This window comes from Salmo trutta, chromosome 24 (assembly GCF_901001165.1).
Source record: "Salmo trutta chromosome 24, fSalTru1.1, whole genome shotgun sequence".
In the NCBI taxonomy this organism is placed as follows: domain Eukaryota; kingdom Metazoa; phylum Chordata; class Actinopteri; order Salmoniformes; family Salmonidae; genus Salmo; species Salmo trutta.
Genome location: NC_042980.1, coordinates 21,258,428 through 21,281,400, shown reverse-complemented (window position 1 = coordinate 21,281,400; position 22,973 = coordinate 21,258,428). Strand labels below are relative to the sequence as shown.

At 40.7% G+C, this 22,973-nt stretch overlaps 2 protein-coding genes and 1 long non-coding RNA gene across 7 annotated transcripts; 1 reads left to right on the top strand and 2 right to left on the bottom strand.

Annotated features, from left to right (window-relative positions):
* Positions 1 to 310: 310 nt before the first annotated feature.
* LOC115160914 (uncharacterized protein C2orf80-like) lies at positions 311 to 22,058 on the bottom strand. The gene is made up of 9 exons (XM_029711445.1): positions 21,985 to 22,058; positions 4,490 to 4,585; positions 4,279 to 4,360; positions 4,044 to 4,126; positions 3,733 to 3,823; positions 3,072 to 3,149; positions 2,650 to 2,737; positions 2,348 to 2,457; positions 311 to 747 (listed from the first exon to the last, which is right to left on the bottom strand). The coding sequence occupies exons 2-9, from the start codon at positions 4,528 to 4,530 to the stop codon at positions 694 to 696; spliced, it is 627 nt and encodes a 208-aa protein (XP_029567305.1). The 5' UTR covers positions 4,531 to 4,585; positions 21,985 to 22,058; the 3' UTR covers positions 311 to 693.
* On the bottom strand, positions 5,190 to 12,928 carry sgo2 (shugoshin 2). 5 transcript variants are annotated; one of them, XM_029711441.1, is made up of 10 exons: positions 12,840 to 12,928; positions 10,907 to 11,040; positions 10,576 to 10,751; positions 10,242 to 10,319; positions 9,591 to 9,692; positions 9,285 to 9,358; positions 9,010 to 9,176; positions 6,549 to 8,891; positions 6,351 to 6,462; positions 5,190 to 6,189 (listed from the first exon to the last, which is right to left on the bottom strand). In XM_029711441.1, the coding sequence occupies exons 2-10, from the start codon at positions 11,031 to 11,033 to the stop codon at positions 6,048 to 6,050; spliced, it is 3,321 nt and encodes a 1,106-aa protein (XP_029567301.1). In that variant the 5' UTR covers positions 11,034 to 11,040; positions 12,840 to 12,928; the 3' UTR covers positions 5,190 to 6,047. The 5 variants fall into 5 exon arrangements, with proteins under 5 accessions (XP_029567301.1, XP_029567300.1, XP_029567299.1 ...); XM_029711440.1 differs by lacking the exon at positions 12,840 to 12,928 and adding an exon at positions 12,035 to 12,372; XM_029711439.1 differs by lacking the exon at positions 12,840 to 12,928 and adding an exon at positions 11,369 to 11,877.
* LOC115160917 (uncharacterized) lies at positions 12,540 to 14,388 on the top strand. The gene is made up of 2 exons (XR_003869138.1): positions 12,540 to 12,892; positions 13,741 to 14,388. It is a non-coding gene; the product is annotated as an uncharacterized LOC115160917 (long non-coding RNA).
* Positions 22,059 to 22,973: the final 915 nt, after the last annotated feature.

Genomic DNA, 22,973 nt, shown 5'->3' with positions numbered 1-22,973 from the left:
CGGGAAAAAGTAGATGTTGTTCCACTTGGAACCGACAGGTTGCTCACGTGTAAAGGAATTGGAATTATGAGGGAATTAAGTCAGAATACAGTGTATCTGTTGACACAACGTCCTTTCTTTGATCTCCACCCCAGAAGAATAGCGGGTGATTGGCATGCTATTCTCAAGGACAGAATATGAATAGAGAAAAAAAATGCATTAAAAAGGAATTACGTTCCTTTTAGGAGCGCTTAACTCGGGTCGGAATTCCCCCATAATTAGCACTTAAAAACTACATGCCTGATTGTCACATAACTGATATACATATGTATTTTTTCATTTTTTATTTAACCTTTATTTAACTAGGCAACTTTGTTACAGACAGTGAATGGTTTATTGTACAGTAAAGTGTGTACAGTAATGTCTATGATGCAGTCAAACATTTGTATTGCTTATAGATGGACATGGTCTGAGCTACAACCAGATATAGACGAAACCCCTAGTGATTTGTTAACACACTGGAGGATTGATACTTACTATTGGCCAGGGTTCCTTGAATGTGAAGGTCCAGTAGTAGAAGGCTCATAACAGGGACATCACACATTTCACTCAGTATAATAACACAGGAATAACCCTGTAATAACCATGTAATAACAATATAATAATGGTGTAGTAACACAGAAGAGGAGAGGACTTTCCTTAATCCTGTAGAGATTATTGTGATACTTCATAATGCTCTGTTTGTTCCTTCAAGGACTCACCACTGTCCTGTGTAGGGGACAGAAAACATGGACAGTAACGAGGAGTTCTAGTTAAAAACACAAGAAAGCAGTAGAGTCCATTCCAGCAGTATTTTTCAACTTTATAACAAGGTTGGGATGTTTGTTGAAATAATGATCAATTCACAACTTTCTTTAAATGTAAAGTCTACACTCCCCTACATATTTATTTGGAAAGTGTAGCTAAAACTTTTAATTTGGCTCTATACTCCAGCATTTTGGATTTGAGATCAAATGTTTCATATGAGGCGACAGTAGTTTCATACTGTTTTACCGTTTAGAAATGAAAGCACTTTATGTATCTAGTCCTCACATTTGAAGGTGTCATAAGTATTTGGCCAAATTCACTTATAGTGTATTACATTTAGTCAAAAGTTTAGTGTTTGGTCCCATATTCCTAGCACGCAATGACTACATCAAGCTTGTGACTACAGTACAAACTTGTTGGATGCATTCGCAGTTTGTTTTGGTAGTGTTTCGGATTTTGTTGTGCTCAATAGAAATGAATGGTAAATGATGTATTGTGTCATTTTGAAGTCACTTTTATTATAATTAAGCAATAAGGCACGAGGGGGTGTGGTATATGGCCAATATACCACGGCTAAGGGCTGTTCTTAGGCACGACGCAACAAACCCTCGAGGTGCCTTATTGCTATTATAAACTGGTTACCAACGTAATTAGAGGAGTAAAAATAAAGGTTTTGTCATACCCGTGGTATTCGGTCTATTATAAACTGGGTGGTTAGAGCCCTGAATGCTGATTGGCTGACAGATGTGGTATATCAGACCGTATACCATGGGTATGACAAAACATGTATTTTTACTGCTCTAGTTACGTTAGTAACCCGTTTATAATAGCAATAAGGCACCTCGGGGGTTTTTGGAATATGGCCAATATACCACGACTAAGGGTTGTGTCCAGGTACTCTGCGATGCGTCATGCTTAAGTACAGCCCTTAGCCGTGGTGCATTAGCCATATACCACACCCCCTCGTGCCTTATTGCTTAAATATACCACGGCTGTCAGCCAATGAGCATTTAGGGCTTAAACCACTCAGTTCATAAATAACAATAGAATATGTTTCTGAACACTTCTACATTAACGTGGATGCTACCATGATTACGAATAATCATGAATGAATCATGAATAATTAAGAGTGAGAAACTTACAGATGCATAAATATCATACCCCAAGAAGAAACTTCCCTGTTATTGGTAATGGTGAGAGGTTAGCATGATTTATTGGATTTTCCATGTAGTCTATATTAAAGGGCACTCCATTTAATATAACAGGCTTTTAAAATTCAATATTGATGCACAATTTCTACTTAAAATATCAAAGGGAGACGAGGTGCTCTTCGTGGAACGACCCTGCTCAGAATATGGGACTCAAAATTTTGGGGGGACTTAATGTAATACACTATAAGTTAATTTGTCCAAATACTTATGACACCTTCAAATGTGGGGACTAGATACAAAGTAAATTCATTTCTAAACAGTAAAACAGATATGTATGAAGAACCAAATAAAAAAATGTAGCTTCACTGTCCAAATACATAGGGGAGTGTATGTCTATGATTGCCACTCACAGAGAGGAAGGAGTTAGATGTGGATGAGGAGGACTGCACCAAGGCCCTCCGTCCATCAGGGGCAGCACGTCGTTTACCCTGCACAGACAGCCACCGCTTCAAATTCTGGGCTGAAGGAAAATAATCAGAGGGAAGGTCAAGCCAATACTGGTCAGGGTTCTTACATAATATAGACTACCGTAAACACAAGTGAGGAAAGGCAAGTCACGTGATGGTAGAGGGAGACTGGCATAGTTGATGCGTTTAACGAATGGTAGTGTAGGATGAACATACACATCTCTCATACACACACACTGACATACTGTGCTTTCTGGAGTGGTCCACGGCCTTGAATGAGCCCAGCATGGCAAACGGGTGATAGGACAAGGTGAAGGGATGAACAATGGCGCTCTGTAGAGACAGTCATCAGATACATTTTTCGATTTAAGACCTAATTAATGTCTTATAATGCAGTGGTACATATAGGCCTACAGAATATGTATACAGAGCAGCACTGCATTATACCACAGCAAATGATCATTATAGACCAGATAACACTACACTGAGGCTGATGGCCTACTTACTTACTATACACTGAGGTGTTTTTAATGTTTTGTACACTCAGTGTATGTTATATATGATATCCTATAATACTGCCTTCCCATACAGACAAGTCTAGGCTGTAGGATTAGGCTATACTAACACTGGGGATAGAGAAATGTGCAGTATTCTAAACTCAGTCTACCTTGGAGTGCTGGTGGGGATAAGCGGCAGACGGTTTGGTGGTGTAGAGGGCAAGAATGTCTTTTACAGGCAAGCTATTCTGGAGCAGAGACGACAACAGAACGGAGGTTAGAGCAGAGGGGAAATATAGTTAGTAACACAAATCACAATAATCAGAAAAGGACCACATGGTCAACACAGGGTAAGATCATGAACTAGGCATTGCTGCCCAGTTTGAAATATACTGTTGCAGCTGATTTGGAGATTAAACGGGAACTTAAGCTCAACAAATTTGTAACATATTGTACGAATTGCAAGCGTAACATACTGGATCATACGAAATAGATGACGTAGTACACAATTGTGCACAATTTTCAGAGACCCGTTTTGGCTCGTGAGCACTACTTTCAAAACTACTGGTGGAAATGATACAAAACCTTTACAACGTATCTTAAGTAAAGTTTAGCAACAGAGGAGCATGACTGGTGATTCATTGTATAGTAACAAGGGAGGTTAGCTTAAGGGTCATTGACACTTTGGACTGAGCCGTGGCAGTAGCCTCCCAACTCTGCCAAACGCTTCTAGATTACAAGGGTTACTAAGGGTCAGTAAGACTACAGACTGAGCCGTGCTAGACCCACAACCCCTGGCATACTGTATGCCTAAGTACCTTGACTACTCACCAGGATCATCCCAGCGAAGGAGGAAAGGATCATGGCTTCTCTCTCCAGGTGGTTGGGGTACTGGTCATTATAACCTCGGCTGCCCACTCCACTACAGGGAACAAAGTCAATCAATCCAATCTGATTTATAAAAATCATTTTTTATATCATCAGTTGTCATAAAGGGATTTACAGTAACCTGGCTGAGAGCTAAAGCCAACGCATTAGACAAGGAAGTTAGCAGGTCTTCATGTCTCAGATAAGGTTACTCGGAACATGGCACAATCAAGTGGTATTGTGTTTGGAAGTCAATGTTTCATCGATGTACTTACACGATGTCTCTGTCCATCACATCATGTCGCTCCTCTTTCTCTAGCCACCAAAGGGCAACACTTATGGCCAAGTCATAATGGGCCTGGATGGAAGCACAGACACGTTAAGTACAGGGTTTGTATAAATGCTGAAATAATCATAAAAACAGTCATCCGTTTAACTGTATATAACATCCCACATTAACCCCTGATGGAGGATGGTGCACTCCAGAACAATTTGTGTTGAGATTCCTACCAGGTCATCCAGCATGCTAGTGGATCCTTTCCCCTTGGGGTCAAAGCCCTTCTCTCTCAGTTTCTGACCAATGTAATCTCCCCTGTTCAAAACACAAAAACTCTGTCAAGCCCCTGAAGAAATAGAAGAAATGGCATTTCATCTAAATGTCCTCTTTCCACACATCATTCCTCTAAATCTATCATTTTATCATCCACAGAAAGCAACTCACAGAAGGGCTTCAATGTCTCTTCTCAGTCGCCTTGCCTCCATTTCTCTGAGATAGCGCTACTCATGCAGAGGGATAACTCCTTGGTGGTCCTGTAGCCTACACAAAACTAGGTTTGCAAATGTAACGTCAAAGTACTTGACAAGGACCCTACGAGTTGGCATGGCAGCACAAACAGATCTTGGACCAGGGTAAAAAATAGAGAGAAGGGAATTTACATTGTAGATAAAGGATGGAGATGGAAAGAAATCAACAGGTATATACTATACTATGATACTGCATGTCTCTTTGCGTATCCACTGCTGAGGTTGATATACTACAGTAAGACAGTGCAGACTGCAGGGTAGTCTTGAACCTGGCACCTCTCTGGCCCTACACAGGGTCCAGGAAATGTGATACGAGCCATTAAACTCACATCCAGCTGAACACAAATATGTTTTCACTAAACCCTTAATCACTGAAGATTATTGTGCAGCCTGAAGTGTTAAAGGAAGGCAAAAGCAAGGTGATTAGAAGTAGGCCTAGACTTTGTCTAACAAAGATTTGGCCTCACAACCTATTCCCACAACTAGTCTCCAAAATGAGATGTTGACCTAAATATGTCACTGTTGATTTACATACCATTTTATGTAGCATGTGCCTGGTAGAATGGGTGTGTATTCAAATCTGAGTTACATGATCAAATTGGCAATCTAAATCCATATAACATTGGTTGGTCATATTTTTAATACAGAGACACACATTCATGGTGTTAAGCAATCTGTACTTACCACATAATGCAGAATTATCAGCAATGGTTACACCCAAAAACTGCAGTACTACTCCAAATGTCAGTGTAGCACAAAATCACAAATGTTTCATGTAAATAAACCAACCAAAAGACACACTGCAAACGGTAGCCGTTTCAGGGGACACCTGCCTGTGGAAAGGCTGTGTACAGTAGAGACCGAGGGGAGCAGAAAGACAACCACAGCCTCCTAAGTGAACAGCCTACTCTGAATAATTCACACAGGGCCTCCAGTCAATCACTCAAACAATACAGGTCCAGATTATTTTAGAAACATAAGGAGGTGCGTTGGTCGGCACTTAACCATGATGTGATCCAGCCATAGATTAGCTAGATGGTGCAGTCAGCCACCTAAGGATGAGTTGAACACCCTTACGCAATAGCTAGTTGCCCCAAAGGGTATAATTAAAGTTGTTTTGCAACATGCTCCGTCTAATCATATTGCAACAACTTTAAAATGTACTATTAGAGGCAACTAGCTATTGCATAAGGGTGTTCAACTTACCCTTAGGTGACTGACTGCACCATCCAGATAATGTATGGCTTTATCACATATCTGTTACAGTCACAAAACAAAAAAAATTGGTATTTCTTACAGGCTTATTCAATTATTTATTCCTTCATGACTAATAAAGTGGGTGCTAAATTAACAAAAAGATTTTCAACTTAAAATGTATTGACATTTTATTTGTAAACTTATATTAACACAAAGGGGAAAACAATAAAAGCATTGGAAATACGTGTAAGAATGAAATTAGATGTCATAGAATAAAGTCAATTAACTGAATGTATGTTCTCCAAACTGTCAGGTTCATGTGTGTTCTTCTGTTGTCGTCTTTTCTTCTTCTTCTTCGCTTTAAAAATGGGAGAACTCAGGTACTTGGTGTCTGAGAACTTATCTCCACGTCTCATTTTGCTGTTAAAAGAAAGAAACAACAGTTGAATAATCAAGGGCTGGTATCATAGCCTGGTAGAACCAACCTGACCACTAGTAAAAACCAACCTGATCACTGTGCAAGCTACTGATATCATACTACTAAAGGCAAGCTTTAGTTTCATTTCCAGAGCAGTCCTCACCAGTTGATGGGTGGCAACTTGTAGCTAACAGCAGCTCCCCGTCGCCTGGCCCGTCCTGTGTCTTCATTATCCGTCCAGTTGGTGTTGGTTAGTGGCTTCAGGGCTCTTTCTGCTAACGTTGGCAAAACATAAAACAACCATTAGAATACCTACATCTCACACAAATAAAAATACAGTCAACAATAAAATCCTTCGTACCTGGAGATCTTTCAGCCATAACCTCAGCCGGCTCTTTATATACAGCAACCTTGTGAGCAGAAGAAGCAACCCTTTTAGGGCTTGAGGCTGGAGTGTCAAATCCAGTCTCATTTGAACAGCTGACATCCACGGAGGACTCCCATGGAGGCCTCTCGTCCATGAGCAGCTCCCTCAGGCTCTGACGTACTCCCTCACCACTGTCAGGAATTTCTGTGTTGGTCTCAACAGTTGATAATGATACATTAGATGTCCTGGTGTTTGTGTCACCATCATCCTGGGACAAGGAGTCAGGAACAATGTGGTTCCTCCTGTTTCTGGTGGAATCGATAAAACTATTGGGTATGACAAAAGTGGCTCTACATCTCGGTTTAGGGCCATGGTTGGACCGGGGCTTGAAGCTGCTGACTTTGAAGTCTGGACTCAGGACCTCAAGTGAAGACAAACGTTCATGAGTGTCACAGCTCTCCTCAGCGGTGGCAGAGTGTATGATGACTTGCAAAACTTTGGGATCCGCCACAGGCTGTACTTCTGCATTTTGTGCTGCAGTGCGTACACCTATACAACTCTGGCTATCCAGAGTCTCACTAGACAAAATATAACCTGCACCCCCAGGCGCCAATCCTTTAGCGCTGCTACTTTTAGTCTTTTTTTTCCTTTCCTTCACAGGGTCAAGACAGTAACCCTTCTGTGAATCAGTCTTCATCCTTGATTTTGCAGTCTCCACTCTCCTGGCTTTCTTGGGCTTTTTCTCTGCAGCAACTGAAATGGGGTCACTGATCTCCCATGGGGGCATTTCTTCCTCAACACATAAGCTTTCTTGGCCCTCTGAATTCCTTGCAGGTTCCTGGGTAGCAAGCCATGGACGTTTAGAGGAGGCATGAGTTTCTTCAACCACCGAGTCTGTAGTCTTGCGCCCAGCAGCTAGACAGTGATCTGGGAGAGGTCCAGTCAGATGCTCCTCTATGCTTTCTTCCCTGACCATTTCTTTCTCTTCTTCTGCAACAGAGTCATACCCTGTAGTAGGAGTGCACGCCAGCTTTTCGGACCAAGCATCATCTAATATTGTACTGTTCATCGAGGAGCTGTCCCTGTTCACCGAGACCACAAACGTCCCTCTGCCTTTCACTCTGGTGGGTCTCTTACTGCTCCGTGTAGTGGACCGAGGTCGGGAAGCACTGGAAGAGCTGTGTGATTCCCTGTATTCATGCAGGGTGGCATCCATGTCTACATAGGCTGTGCACGCTTCAGGAGAATGAGACTCCTCTTCAATGAGAGATTGAGGCAGAAGGAATCGATCCTTTTCTGCTTCAATGTGTAATTCATGGTCCACCATGACAGGCTGTGCTTTAGTCTTCCTGCGTTCTTTGGATTTCTTCTGGCCCTTTCTAGATGTAGGCTCATTAGAAATCACAAAATTAGAAATTACAAAAGTCTTGTGACCTTTAGTTTTAGTGACTTTGTCATCTATGACCAATGGGTTTGCCCTGGCTAGTTTAGATAGAGACTTCTGAGCTTCAGGGTCATCAAAAAAGTCATCTTCAAACGGGTCAGGTGAGAGACTTCGATGGGATTTGGATTGGAGAGGCACTACAAAAGTTGTTCTTGGGTCAGACGGTTTTGGAAAATCTTGTGTTGTTTTATGGGATTCTCGGGTAGGTTTTTTGTGTTTGGTGATGCGAGAGGTGACATAAGTCTTTCTGCGGGCAACAAGGGATTCTATCTCACTGGCTGAGTTCTCTATGAAGTCCTCTTCTCTGTGTTCTACATCCACACCCTCCGCTGTAGGGTTGTCTGTGTGTAGTGGTGTTGTGGAAAACACCTTTTGTATCGCTGTCGGCAGCTCCACGTTTACGGTAGAGCTCTTCACCTCTAGATTATCAACAACACGTGTTGGCCCACTGTTCTTATTTCCAACCTTCACTAATAGAGAAGGGATTTTTGTCTTTGGCGCCTTCAGTTTCTTCGGTCCACCAGCTTTCTTGGGCTTGGTCTCCACTGTAACGATTTCAGCAGCGCTGTCCCCAATAGTTATCTCCATCTCTGTGTCATTGATGGTGGTCTTCTCTGCTTCCCCGACAGTGGTCTTTATTGCAAGCGCCAATGTGGTCTCCATCTTTAAGCTGTTTGGATGATGCACAACTTTATCAGTACCAGAGGGCTGTAGAATATTAGTTGTGGAGACAACAGAAGGCAAGACTGCTGGGATAGGGTCAAGTCCAGTGTCAGAATAAATCTTTGACCACTTTTCCACCTCATCTTTTAAGCTACTGGATTGTCGGGATGTTCTCTTTTTGGTCGATTTCAAAGTATTGTCCACCTGCTGCTCCATCTTATTAATGATGTCTGTAAGTTAAGAATAAATGTGAGTTACTAAAAACCTTCAATAACCAACCTAATGCTGAAAGGTCATGCATCCAAAATGTGGGGTAGTTCTGAATTCTCCATGCTCCAGCCCCCTTACCTTTACTGGCATTGGACTCTGATGATCTACTTTGGGTCCCAAAAGGATTTGTGGACGTGGTTCTTCTGTCATTTACTACAACCTCTTGGCTCGTGCTGGTCTGTTTTGAGGGGGACACCAAATCCCTGGACTGCTCTGCTATGATAAGAGGTATCTGAACCGCTACCCTAGAATGAAAATAAATATGGGGGGAAATGTGTGAACAGAAATAATTGACAATAAGACAGTAACTGTATTGCTGTAACAGCAAACAAGAATAGGAGTCTCATTATTACCTCTCCATCTGACCATTTTTCTCTGTTTTATCGGGGGGTGGCTTATTATGGTCTTCAGATACTTCAGGGGCATCCTTTGTCAGAAAGAAAAACAATTTAGCAGGGCTCTACGCTGACATTTTTTACAAGGAGCACGTGCTCCTAAGTAAAAAGTACAACAACAAAAAATTAGGAGCACAGTGAAAGTATTTGAATAATAAGAAATTTATTTTTATCATAAGAAATAACTAAAAGTCAATGAATAAAAGGTTTTTAGGGCATTCCATGCTCAATCAAGTACAATGTACCCTCAAATATTTGACTCACTTGTGAGACAAAAACCTTCAGCTGCCCCTTTAAGGGGCGGGAGCCGTTACCGTGGTAATGGTGGGACTCCCATTCAAAATGAGATTCTCCAACTTCCCTTCCCTAACAGTTGAGAAAGCTCAAACAAACTTTGAAAAACAAGCTAGCATGTGAACAAAACGATGTAAATAGCAAAGAAACACAAGAAGAAAGTCACACTTTAATAGACTTTTGGGTAAATTCAACCAACTTTATGCCTGTGCACTTCTAAAAATGAATCCTTCAGCACTACACTCAGTGCGCACAGGGTCCCAGGCACTGTTGCTGCTCCCCAGACCACTGAGGTAGATATTACTGTATGAGCAGACACTGTTGCACAAGGTGAGATAAATAACTATGTAGAGTCCTGTGTGATTAGCTACCAGTTATGAAACAAAATGGCAGAAATAGTTCTGAAAATAGCTACAGTAGCAATTTATTTTGCTATAAATCACAACTTGCACATGTTCTCATACTCGACTTTTTCAGTTTGCACACATCTACTTTTAGGTGCATATGCGAGTAAAATGGTTGCAATGCATAGAGCCCTGTTTAGCATAGTAAACCGTAACATAGGCTACTTATAGTTACCTGATACCATAGAATCAGAGGACATACTGGAAGAGGACTTACATTTTCATCAGAGAAGAGGTCCACAGCCCTTTCCAAGTTATCCAAAGTGTTGCGTTGAAGGTCTTTCAAGATTAGAATCTGTAAAAGGATATGTTGTTTTTAGTTGTTGCTTTACAGCACAAGCTTTCTTTATGTAATGAATAGCGCTATAGAAGTTGAATAAACCATTTTTTTCATTATTACCCGTCAACAACTACCATGCTTTTATGTCAAACTAACACTGAAGTCTGTGAGAAAATGGATCAATATTGTTACGAAGAGCACCTCTAAATAAGTGACCCGGTAAGGAACCAAATTTAGATCCCACTATGTCTTATTCAAAGAGATGGGTTACCAGTTGGTTGTGCTTGAATCTGCGAATAGCCAGGTCAAAATTCAGAGACTCCAATTGTTTCCGTAGGCGCACAGTTTCCACTTCAAGCTGTCTGCTTCTCTCCCTCTGAGCCACCAAGGCCAGAGCCAGAGCCTTGTTGTTAGTCTTCAGGGAGACCTTGAAGAACGAGGATGTGTCTAGAAAATACATAAAACAGAAATTAGAAATAAACATATGATAATGCAGTATGACTTACCAAGTTACCTGTCATTAACCAACAATAGGCTATTACAAATTAAAAGGTAATCCACCTCTTACATCAATTTAGTGACGGCAGCTGTACGCTACTTACTGAGAATCTTGGTCTTTATCTTCGATGCCACTGTTAGTGAGTTATGTTTAGCAGCCTTCGAGGGCATAGGTTTCTTCACTGGTAACATAGTTGAGAGGAGGGTCCTTCCCTCAGCTGCCATGTTCATACTGATCCTGGAAGCATTAAAAGGACAGTTGATCAGCCTTTGGTCGACAATCAATCTACCAGTAAGAATGTGCATGCGCCTCCAAACTATCAAAATGAAAATGCAAATCCACAACTGCACAGTTTAGCTACTAAAAATAGCTATAGCCTGCTGGCAGAACTAACGTAATCTAGCTAGCTATAGCAATGATACTTATTGACATTTCAGCTTTTATCATAATCGTTAACTACAATTTACCTAGTTTACGTTAGCTAGCTAACTTGCTATCCAAAATTAAGAAGTTAACTTAGACAGTTAGCATAGCTAGTTTACGTTAACTTGCTAACGTTACTTACCGGGCGTTATGTCTTCTTATTTAAAGTGGACGAAGTTGCTATAGCTATGTAATTGAAACGTTAATATAGCCGGTGAAAACGTTACCTAGTTGTATTTACATGCTAGCTAGATTACCGGTGGCTCAGCTTAAACATAAACATTCTAGCAACCAACCGGCGCCGCTGTTTGAAGTAAAAAATAGGCGTGCTCTTTGGACTGCAACGAGCTAATCACAGCAGAGATCGCTCGTTCTAAATTCTAGCCTTGTCTGGGTCTAGACCAATCATGTCTATAAACCCTGGATAACAGACCAATCATGTCTATAAACCCTGGATGACTAAGAGGGCGCTGTATCTCCTCAAGTATAAATGTTTTGGAAGCTATAGAAATGCAATTATTCATGTCTACATTCGTTTTTACACGATGATTCTATTACAGACACTTTAATGCACACATTTAAAGTATATTATGTGAGCTAAACATCAAAATAAAAAGGAAAACAAAAATATTAAAACATTTTCCTTAAAGTATTATTCTTTAGAGAGTACTAATGTTACTGTCCCCACTACAACAACAAAAAAATACATGTCATTTTGTCCTTGAAACATTTGATTGAAATACTGTAGAATTCTATTAATTCTTATGGAGGACTCCTGCTTCAAAGATTCGCAATTGCCAATACATACAGTTTGCAATCCAGTGTTAATATACGTCATTGGTTTAGACTAGCCAGACAAATCAATCTAAATTATTCTGCTGCTCTGTCGTTTGCTACAAATTTGCAGAGAAGAATCGAACGTCCGTGCTTATCTAGAGCGTTGGTGACTAACTGTGCGTCTTGCAACACTTGAATTACGTTTTTTTTTGCCTACGTTTACCAACAACTTCGGTCATATTCAACTGAGTATTGCGCATTCGTTAATTCATCATTTATTAAATTATTCTTGCACACTCAGACAAGAGTGCTCTGAAATCGGAGTAGATAGCCAGAGTGAATTTACGAACACATCCTATGTAAGGGATACTCAACCAAGTCTTGGTCCAAGGACTGTAAATTCTACGGAAAATAATGAATGACGTGGAAGGTGTTTGACCTTTCACCGAGTTGCATTTTCCAGAGAACGCATAGAGCCCCAAATTGAGTATCCCTTTTATACAATGGCTATAATTTAACACGTTTTCCACTAGAAATGTGTTCATTTGCCGGTAGAATGCCGGTAGAAATGTGTTCAACATTCACTGAAGTAGTTACAGTAGTTTCCGTGATAACCAAACAGACTTGCTATTCGCCTTATTCTGGAACGTCAGTGGTTGAAGCGAGTTCAACATTCGCGTGACGCTAGCACACGCAAGAGTGGTACTTTCGTTGAGAGCTTGATAGTTTTACACTGACAGAACCGCACAAAATCCTAAAATCGATCAACCTGACAAGCATATGTTCAGTACGAGGCTGTCACAATAATTGGATGAAGAGGCAGTTTTAACACCAACCTCTACGTCGATCTGAATGTACCGGTGGAGCCCAATACGACCAATACACCGAGGTAAAGACAGTTTCAAGTTGGATATTCGCCTGTAGTTTTCCAACAGCAGTTAGGGACGTCAACATAGTGACAAATCAATTTCAATAGCTATTTAACCATTACTCCTAAAACTTTCAAAACTGGTTCTAGCTAACCCGATGGCATAGACACACATTGCACACATTTATTTTTTGTCGATTTGCATCTCGCACTATTTTACATTTATTTACATTTTTGAATTTCAATAGCTCATTGGTCATATGACCTACTGGACTCAAACAAGGTTCAGAATGTCCACTGACTACCCTTCTATATTGCACATCTTTTGTTTGTCGATTTTCATCTCACATGTTTTTAAATGAATTTTTCAAAATGTAAAATTTTAATAGCTCCTTGGTCATGTGACCTAATGACTTCAAACAAGGTTCAGTATGTCCACTGATTACCCTTCTATATTGCACACCCTTTAGTTAGTCCATTTTCATCTCAAGATTTTACATGAATTTTTCCAAATGTAAAATTTCAATAGCGCCTTGGTCATGTGACCTACTGACATCAAACTTGGTGCAGAAGGTACCCTTCTATATTGCACACTCTTGTTTGTGTACTGTAAAATCACGCGGTTTAACGTACATTTTTCATAGTTTTACATTTCAATAGCTCCTTGGTCATGTTAATTACACACCTAAGAAGTGTGCAGTGGATAGACACCCATATTTCATAACCTCTTATGTCTCTTCTATATTGTTGTACATTAATATTAGTTTGACAATTAGGGGGGTCAGTCCAGTGTTGTGTTAACCCTTTTCTTTAATATTTATCTATAATAATTGGTAATTCTAAGTACTTATTTTCTCTGTTTTTTACAGTATTTAACAGCTGTACACAATAGGAGAGAGACAGATAATATCTCCTTTCGTCATTAATGTCAACCATAAAGGAAAAGGGCAAAGTATGAGAGTCATGCTATTAATTGTCCAAAGCAGGGATGGAGAGTGAGGTAGGCTGCAGTGGGTTTGCTTGTCAATACATGTACTGAACATGTAACCACAGTAATGGTGGCCAGTAAATCAATGAATAAAAATGGAATATTGACAAATTAAACAGAAATTGTAGACCGTTAATCTTTTCCAACATGTCAACAGACACTTAACTTCAAATAAGTATGAAACATTTCACAGTGTTAACTTTCTCTTTATCCCTGGTTGATGTACATTTCAGAGCCTCTTCAGTGTGGATGGGGTATGGCAGACATTTTCAACAACAGACTGCACTTCCAGTTTGTGTTCTTTACTCTGTTGAACTCTTGTCTTCATTCCTAGGCACAGCACATGGAACCACCGTTGGCATGCAAAACATTCAATCTAAAACAAAGCGTAACACGTTATAAATAATATCAAATATCAATGAAGTATGACAAATTAGCCATCCATTGTGTTATATCATAAATTGTCTTACATGCCGTCACTGTTGTCAAAAGATTATAAACATGTTAAATAAAGTTACTAACCCAGTCAGTCTTTGGGCCACATCCAGGTTCTTTATCGGTGGCACACATGAAGCAGTTGTTGGCTTTGTTGAACTCTGAAATCATAGGTATGAACTGAACATATGGCTGTCTGACACAACTACATAAAAATAAAGAATTTACTTTGAATTTAATGTCATTACATACCAGACATTTTTTGAATATTCTCAGCCATTTCTTTTCGCAGTTGCTCCATATGTTTTTGAAGGTTCCATATGAATTTGGGAGGGGATGTTGGGGAAGTTCTGTGCAACTTCATCATAAGGGAGGTTTCTGAGTCAAAGGTGAACAAGGTGATTAGCTCACTAAAGAACTCTAAATCCAAAGATGTGTTTGGGCTGGACTCTACCTTTCTTAAAAACTTCAAAGAGTCACTCATTGGCCCCATTACTAAGGTCACCAACACATCTATTGGTCTGGGGGTGTTTCCAAGGGTATGGAAGTCAGCCATAATAACGGCCATCTTTAAATCGGGCGACCCTGCTGACGTGAGTAACTACAGGCCCATTAGTATACTACCTGTAGTGTCGAAGGTTGTTGAAAAGTGTGTAGCAGAACAACTGATTTCCCACCTCAACAACAGCCCCTTCACATTACACTCCATGCAGTTTGGCTTCAGAGCGAAACACTCCACAGAAACGGCCAACTGCTTTCTTCTGGAAAATGTGAAGTCCAAGATGGACAAAGGGGGCGTTGTTGGGGCTGTGTTTCTGGACCTAAGGAAGGCTTTCGATACTGTTAACCATGAGATTCTCATCACAAAATTGTCCAAGTTCAACTTTTCCCCCGATGCCTTGAGATGGATGAAATCATACCTTGAAGGCAGAACTCAGTGTGTCAGAGTGAGCAATGAGCTGTCGCCCACTCTTAGCTATGATGTGGGTGTGCCCCAAGGGTCAATACTGGGGCCCCTCCTATTCAGCCTGTACATTAATGATCTGCCTTCTGTCTGCACTGGGTCTGAAGTTCAAATGTATGCAGATGATACAGTGATATATGTGCATGCAAAGAGCAAACGACAAGCTGCACAAGAACTCACTACTGTAATGGTCCAGGTTACAAAGTGGCTCAGTGACTCGTGTTTGCATCTCAATGTGAAAAAAAAACTGTTTGCATGTTCTTCACAAAGAGGGCAACAGATGCAACTGAGCCAGATGTCTATGTGTCAGGGGAGAAGCTCCAGGTGGTATCTGATTTTAAGTACATTGGCATCATACTTGATTCCAACCTCTCTTTTAAAAAGCATGTGAAAAAGGTAATTCAAATAACCAAATTCAACCTAGCTAATTTCCGATTTATACGAAATTGTTTGACCACAGAGGTAGCAAGACTGTACTTCAAATCGATGATACTCCCCCACTTAACATACTGCTTGACTAGTTGGGCCCAAGCTTGCTATACAACATTAAAACCTATTCAGTCTGTCTACAAACAGGCTCTCAAAGTGCTCGATAGGAAGCCCAATAGCCATCATCACTGTTACATCCTCCAGAAAGCATGAGCTCCTGAGTTGGGAAAATCTGGTGCAATACACCGACGCATGTCTTGTATTCAAGATCCTAAATGGCCTAGCTCCCCCTCCACTCAGTATTTTTGTTAAACAGAAAACCCAAGCATATGGCAGCAGATCCACAAGGTCTGCCATGAGAGGTGACTGTATAGTTCCCTTAAGGAAAAGCACCTTTAGTAAATCCGCTTTCTCTGTGAGAGCGTCCCATGTCTGGAATACACTGCCATCAGACACACATAACACATCAGACACACATAACATGTTGCTCTGTCTGTATGCTATGTCTTGCTTGTCCTATGTTACTCTGCGTGTGCTCACTGTTCAATGATTGTCTATATTGTAATTGTTTTTAATAACCTGCCCAGGGACTGCGGTTGAAAATTAGCCGGCTGGCTAAAACCGGCACTTTTACTGAAACGTTGATTAATGTGCACTGTCCCTGTAAAAATAAAATAAACTCAAAGGTAAAAAAAAAAAAAAAAACTTCCTTGGCCATCTACACCAAAAAATAAAATAGAGTTTTTGACCTAATTGTCACATAACAGCTAACCATTCATTATTGAAAATAGAACTATCAAACCTGCATTACAAAGACCCCGCAGCTGAAGGTGTCCTGCTGCATGGAGTGAGTTATTTCCCCTCCTTTCCACTTTATGTCCGCCCAGTCGTCTTTTCCATGGCAGGATCTTCTCATTTTGAAGTGTTCTCTTTTTTATGTAAACATAATGGAATTCTGATTAGTTATAGGCAAATGAATACACAAGCCAAATTTGTATGCTGTTTTCCTTATCACTATAATTTAGTAGTAATTTATTAGTAGAGGTTATTTCCTTTATGCCCCATTCTACACAAACAGCCTAAATTATAGACACTGAACCATTTACAGGACAATAATAAAAGTAGCATATAGGATCCAACCCTATCACAGAGTGAATAAATGTAGAGTGTTTGTAGACTTTAAGAAAAAAAAAAAAAAGTGACAGTTTCATCAGTACGTGCTTAAAGAAAGTCATATCACAAAGATCACAGATGACAGTGCCCACCAAATCTATGACAATAGAGAATGATTTGTAAGCACCAAAGTGTGTTTGTCAAAATAATATCTGAAAATGTTAGTTGTTGAACATAATACTTCTATTTACAATAGCAATTTATGATATATGCAGTTGAGGAATATTCCATGTACCAACACTACATGTAGGACGGACATAAGACATTCCCACATACAGTATTTTTTTATTTATTTTATTTCACCTTTATTCAACAAGGTAAGCCAGTTGAGAACAACTTCTCATTTACAACTGCGACCTGGCCAAGATAAACCAAAGCAGTGTGACACAAACAACAACACAGAGTTACACATGGAATAAACAAACGTACAGTCAATAACACAATAGAAAAGTCTATATACAGTATGTGCATATATATATATATATATATATATATATATATATATATATATATATACACATACATACATACATACATACATACATACATACATACATACATACATACATACATATATACATATAAATAAAATAAATAATATGGGGATGAGGTAGTTGGATGGGCTATTTACAGATGGGCTATGTACAGGTGCAATGATCTGTAAGCTGCTCTGATAGCTGATGCTTAAAGATAGTGAGGGAGATATGAGTCTTTAGCGATTTTTGCAATTCGTTCCAGTCATTGGCAGCAAAGAACTGGAAGGAAAGGCGGCCAAAGGAGGAATTGGCTTTGGGGGTGACCAGTGAAATATACCTGCTGTAGCAAGTGCTACGGGTGGGTGCTGCTATGGTGACGGGGCTTTACTTAGCAAAGACTTATAGATGACCTGGAGCCAGTGGGTTTGGTGACGAATATGAAGCGAGAGCCAGCCAACGAGAGCATACAGGTCGCAGTGGTGGGTAGTATATGGGGCTTTGGTGACAAAACGGATGGCACTGTAATAGACTGCATCCAATTTGCTGAGTAGAGTGTTGGAGGCTATTTTGTAAATGACATCGCCGAAGTCAAGGATCGGTAGGATAGTCAGTTTTACGAGGGTATGTTTGGCAGCATGAGTGAAGGATGCTTTGTTGTGAAACAGGAAACCGATTATAGATTTAATTTTGGATTGGAGATGCTTAATATGAGTCTGGAAAGAGAGTTTACAGTCTAACCAGACACCTAGGTATTTGTAGTTGTCCACATATTCTAAGTCAGAACCGTCCAGAGTAGTGATGCTAGGCGGGCGGGCAGGTGCGGGCAGCGATCAGTTGAAGAGCATGCATTTAGTTTTACTTGCATTTAAGAGCAGTTGGAGGCCACGGAAGGAGAGTTGTATGGTTAGTTAACACAGTGTCCAAAGAAGGGTCAGAAGTATACAGAATGGTGTCATCTGCATAGAAGTGGATCAGAGAATCACCAGCCACAAGAGCGACATCATCGATGTATACAGAGAAAAGAGTCAACCCAAGAATTGAACCCTGTGGCACCCCCATAGACTACCAGAGGTCCAAACCACAGGCCCTCCGATTTGACACACTGAACTCTATCTGAGAAATAGTTGGTTAACCAGGCGAGGCAGTCATTTGAGAAACCAAGGCTGTTGAGTCTGCCAATAACTTCCCTGAAATGTTGCATATCGCGGGGGCTATTCGATGCTAATGCAGTACACCACAGGATGTTTTTGTGCTGGTCAAGGGCAGTCAGGTCTGGAGTGTGTGAGTGAAAAATTCTGTATTCACCTTATTTGTTGGATATGTAACAATTATTTACTTAACGAACAGTAAGATATTTCTGTCCCGCTAATGCTGTGTTTTATGGTCTCCACTCTAGCACCCTGCAGCTAGTCTGGGTGTTGAGGATATGGGTTCTACTAGAGATAGCTTGAAGCTGACAATTGACTTGTGTTGGTGATAAAAACCTAAAAGCTAGCATTCTATAGACAAGATGTGGTGTGTGTGACTCCAGATAGAGAGCTCCTGGAAGAGTTAAGAACAATGCCTCACTGTCTCATCTTCCTAGCATCTGGGAAACTAAGTAAAAGACCATCCTATGTAGATAACCAAGGTGGCTTATGGGAAGGTTAGAAGTGACTGACTAAGCAATCTTGGTTTCAGCTATATAAAAACTGCATCGTCTGTAAAGGCTAGACTCTCAGCCTAACAGTCAGTCAAGACTGGTGGGCTGACGGTCTCATTATTGCAATAATTAATCGATATTAAATAAAGATGATTGTTTGAAGAAATTACCAAGACCAAGTCTCAGTACTGAATTTCCACGACAAGTGAACCAACTTCTATAACTGTTCCTGGTTCTACATTTTTTGAACAGGGCATGCTTATTTAAGATGGTGAGGAAAGCACTTTTAAAGAATAAGCAGGCATCCTCTACTGACGGAATGAGGTCAATATCTTTCCAGGATACCCGGGCCAGGTCGATTAGAAAGGCCTGCTCGCTGAAGTGTTTTAGGGAGCGTTTGACAGTGATGAGGGGTGGTCGTTTGACCGCAGACCCATTATGGATGCAGGCAATGAGGCAGTGATCGCTGAGATCCTGGTTGAAGACAGCAGAGGTGTATTTAGAGGGCAGGTTGGTCAGGATGATATCTATGAGGCTGCCCGAGTTTACGGATTTGGGGTTGTACCTGGTAGGTTCCATGATAATTTTGGTGAGATTGAGGGCATCTAGCTTAGCTTGTTGGACAGCCGGAGTGTTAAGCATATCCCAGTTTAGGTCACCTAACAGTACAAACTCTGAAGATAAATGGGGGGCAATTAATTCACATATGGTGTCCAGGGCACAGCTGGGGGCTGAGGGGGGACTGTAACAAGCGGCAACAGTGAGAGACTTATTTCTGGAAAGGTGGATTTTTAAAAGTAGAAGCTCTGTTTGGACAGACCTGGATAGCATGACAGAACTCTGCAGTAGATTGCAACTCCACCCTCTTTGGCAATTCTGTCTTGGGGGAAAATGTATACACACATAGAGGAATTTTTCAGCTATGATTTTACCACTCAGAATCCAGAATGGATATGACAATGTGACCAGCACAGAATGTAATACACCCTTACAACAATCTACTTTCTGATCTTCTTGACTTCTTATCTGGTAAACTGCTGCTATGTGTCAAGAAAAGAGCCCCAATTAGGGGTTAGTGTACTCCAGTAAAAAAGGGCTGTTTTAGATTAAAAACTATTGCCCTGTGTCCCCATTCATAGGGGCATGAGAGACTCTTCACTGGTAGAATTGAGTTGGCACTTTATTGGCCCAAACACCCATAGACCCACAAGGTTGAGGTTACTCATGGACTGTAATTAGTATATATATATATTTTTTTGCATTGATGCATTGTGTCTTCTAACTGTCCAAGAATAGGATCCAAAGTGTTAGGTTGTCTCTCCTCATACCTCTGGCACTTTAGTCAGACTGCCGGACTGTGCTAGTGCACAGAGCCAATCAGGAGAGAATAAATACAGGTCAACGGTGCCAATTGAAAGTCAAGGGGTGTGTCTGTGCCTTTTGAATTACTCTCTCTTTACAGAGAACCCCTGTGGTTCAAGTCAAGAGCTACCCTTCCTCTTTCAGTCTGCTCTGCACATGTCTGAAAGTGGCAGAGCCAGCAGCCAAGAGTTTTTCACAGTATGTCATAAAAATTATTACACTTATGAATGTATGTAAAATGCTAATATGTATTAGATCCAGTACAATGGAATAACTAAGACCTGAATTTGGATGCAGCGTGTTCCAATTCCTCCTATTCTCTCTGTCCAACAGGGTCAACCGATTTTACTCACAAAAGACGTAGGAATTTATTTTCCCAGTTAGAAATAGTAGGCCATGCATCAAATAATTATTTTCATCAGAAAAACCAACCCTCAAATGCACTATTGCATTTTGTAAGTTGTCTCCAGGTGGCTTGTTGTGAATGCACTCAAATATCAAGTCATTATCAGGTTATGTAAACTGCGTTCTAATACTCAACGTAGAAGGATTTGTCTTAATGTACAGTATATGAAAGTGATGCTATGAAAATGACTCACCTTATCAAGCTCACTCTGACTGACAAATCACTGCCTATTACTGTGATTAAAAAGAGCATATGAAACATTGTTTTTCATGAGGCCTACCTGTGCGCCTTCCTTTAAGCACCTCTGAACACCTCTCCTGTCCTTGATCCATACCACATACAGCCATTTGCGGATCTTTTCAGAGTCCATGTAAAATATAGTTATTGCGAGGCTGGAACATTTGTTAACTTAAAAAAATAAATAAGTTAACACCCATGTGAAATGAAGGCCTTCAAAGCTTACAGATTTAAGCCTAATAGCATGATATGAAAGTAGACAAACAGAGTGAGCAATATGAAGGTATAGTCAGTGGACATTCTGAACCTTGTTTGAGGTCAGTAGGTCACATGACCAAGGAGTTATTGAAATTTTACATTTTGATAAATTCATGTAAAATCATGTGAGATGAAAATGGACAAACTAAAGGGTGTGCAATGTGTAGGCCCACACAGGGTTCAGAATGTCCACTCTTTGAAGTCACTAGGTCACATGACCAAGGAGCTATTGAAATTCTACATTTTGAAAAATTCATGTAAAATCTTATGAGATGAAAATGGACAAACTAAAGGGTGTGCAATATAGAAAGGTAGTCAGTGGACATTCTGGACCTTGTTTGAGTCAAGTAGGTCACATGACCAATGAGCTACTGGAATTCGAATGTAAAAAAAAGTTTGTACTTTGTTTACACTCCCTAACTAATTCAACTAGGAATACAGAATTCTGCTCACATTTCCAACATGTTTATTAGCTTTGGAAAGCGAATTAATGTCCAAAACGTGAAAATAAGCGCAATGTTTCCAACATAATGATACTTATTTGGAGTCTGTGGCTCAAGTGGTTTGAAAGCTAATGAGGTTTGAAAGCGCGAATATCCAATTTAAACTGTCTTTACCTCGGTGACCAATACAAGTCTTTGTGGCGCTGGCTCAAAGCGTTGAACCTAAAGAAACCACCAAAACGTCCATTTGTGTGCTCCTACCACTTCTTTGACAAGAAGCCTACAGCGAAGCGTCCTCACCCAGAAAAATGGCTTGGCTACGAAGCTCCACTCGTGAAGAAACGTTGGTCAGGTCGTCGTCAGTGACAGGTTAGCCAAACGCTTGAGCTGTTTGCCTGCTCTCCTCGTGTCTCCCTCTTGCTCTTATCTATCCACAGTCTCATAATCGCACAATTTATTTCCTCTACAGCTCAATAAAAAATTGCCATTTTATATATACTTATTATTAGGAGCATTCATGCAGTATGGTGTTTTATTGTATGGTTTTGTCAATTGACTTGACAAGCCATACTGATTTCTTAACAGGTGACACAACAGGCTCAAGTGTTTACCAAATTGAAAATGTGGATTGGCCAACACAGAAGGAATGGATATGTCTTCAGAGAAGGATGCCCAAACCCAATGGGAAGACCCATCTCTAAGTGATCACAACTACAGCTCAGGTGATCATGTAAAGCCTGTGAGGCAGGGACACCGTACCCAGCAGCACCACTCTACAAAACCCCGCTGAGGAATGAAGCACTCTGTTGACTGCATACAGGCTTGTTTCTTGCTGCCAAAAGAAGCTTTCAGTTAGACCTGACAGACCAACTCCTGATGACACTGATGAAGCTGAAGCTCAGCTTGCTGCAGCAGTACCTAGCAGAAAGGTTTGGTGTTTCCCAGAGTATTGTCAGTCAAGTGATTAGTTATTGGATTGACATGACGGAAGAGAATCGGAGGTAGTACATTCCATGGTTGCCAAGGGAGACCCCATCCATGCTACAATGTTTTAAGGACCACTGCCCAGGAACAACCTGCATTATTGACTGCTCAGAAACTGCTTTACAGAAGTGCAAGAACCTGGATTCAAGGGGGGAGTCATTCAGCCATTACTATGCCCAGAACACTATCAAGTACCTGATGGCCATTGCACCTTGTGGTCTAGTGATGTTCATCTCCTCAGCATATGGAGGTAGATTTAGTGACAAATATATAACATTGGATTCTGGGTTCCTGGAGTACCTCTG

Coding starts and splice junctions, on each gene's coding strand:
- LOC115160914 (XM_029711445.1), bottom strand. CDS start 4,530: ATGGAGGCAAGGCGACTGAGAAGAGACATTGAAGCCCTTCT. Junction 3,824..4,043: donor GTGATGGACAGAGACATCGT/GTAAGTACATCG, acceptor TGTTCCCTGTAG/TGGAGTGGGCAGCCGAGGTT. Junction 748..2,347: donor CATCTAACTCCTTCCTCTCT/GTGAGTGGCAAT, acceptor TCCCCTACACAG/GACAGTGGTGAGTCCTTGAA.
- sgo2 (XM_029711441.1), bottom strand. CDS start 11,033: ATGAACATGGCAGCTGAGGGAAGGACCCTCCTCTCAACTATGTTACCA. Junction 10,752..10,906: donor GATAAAGACCAAGATTCTCA/GTAAGTAGCGTA, acceptor TGTATTTTCTAG/ACACATCCTCGTTCTTCAAG. Junction 8,892..9,009: donor AGAGTCCAATGCCAGTAAAG/GTAAGGGGGCTG, acceptor CTTAACTTACAG/ACATCATTAATAAGATGGAG.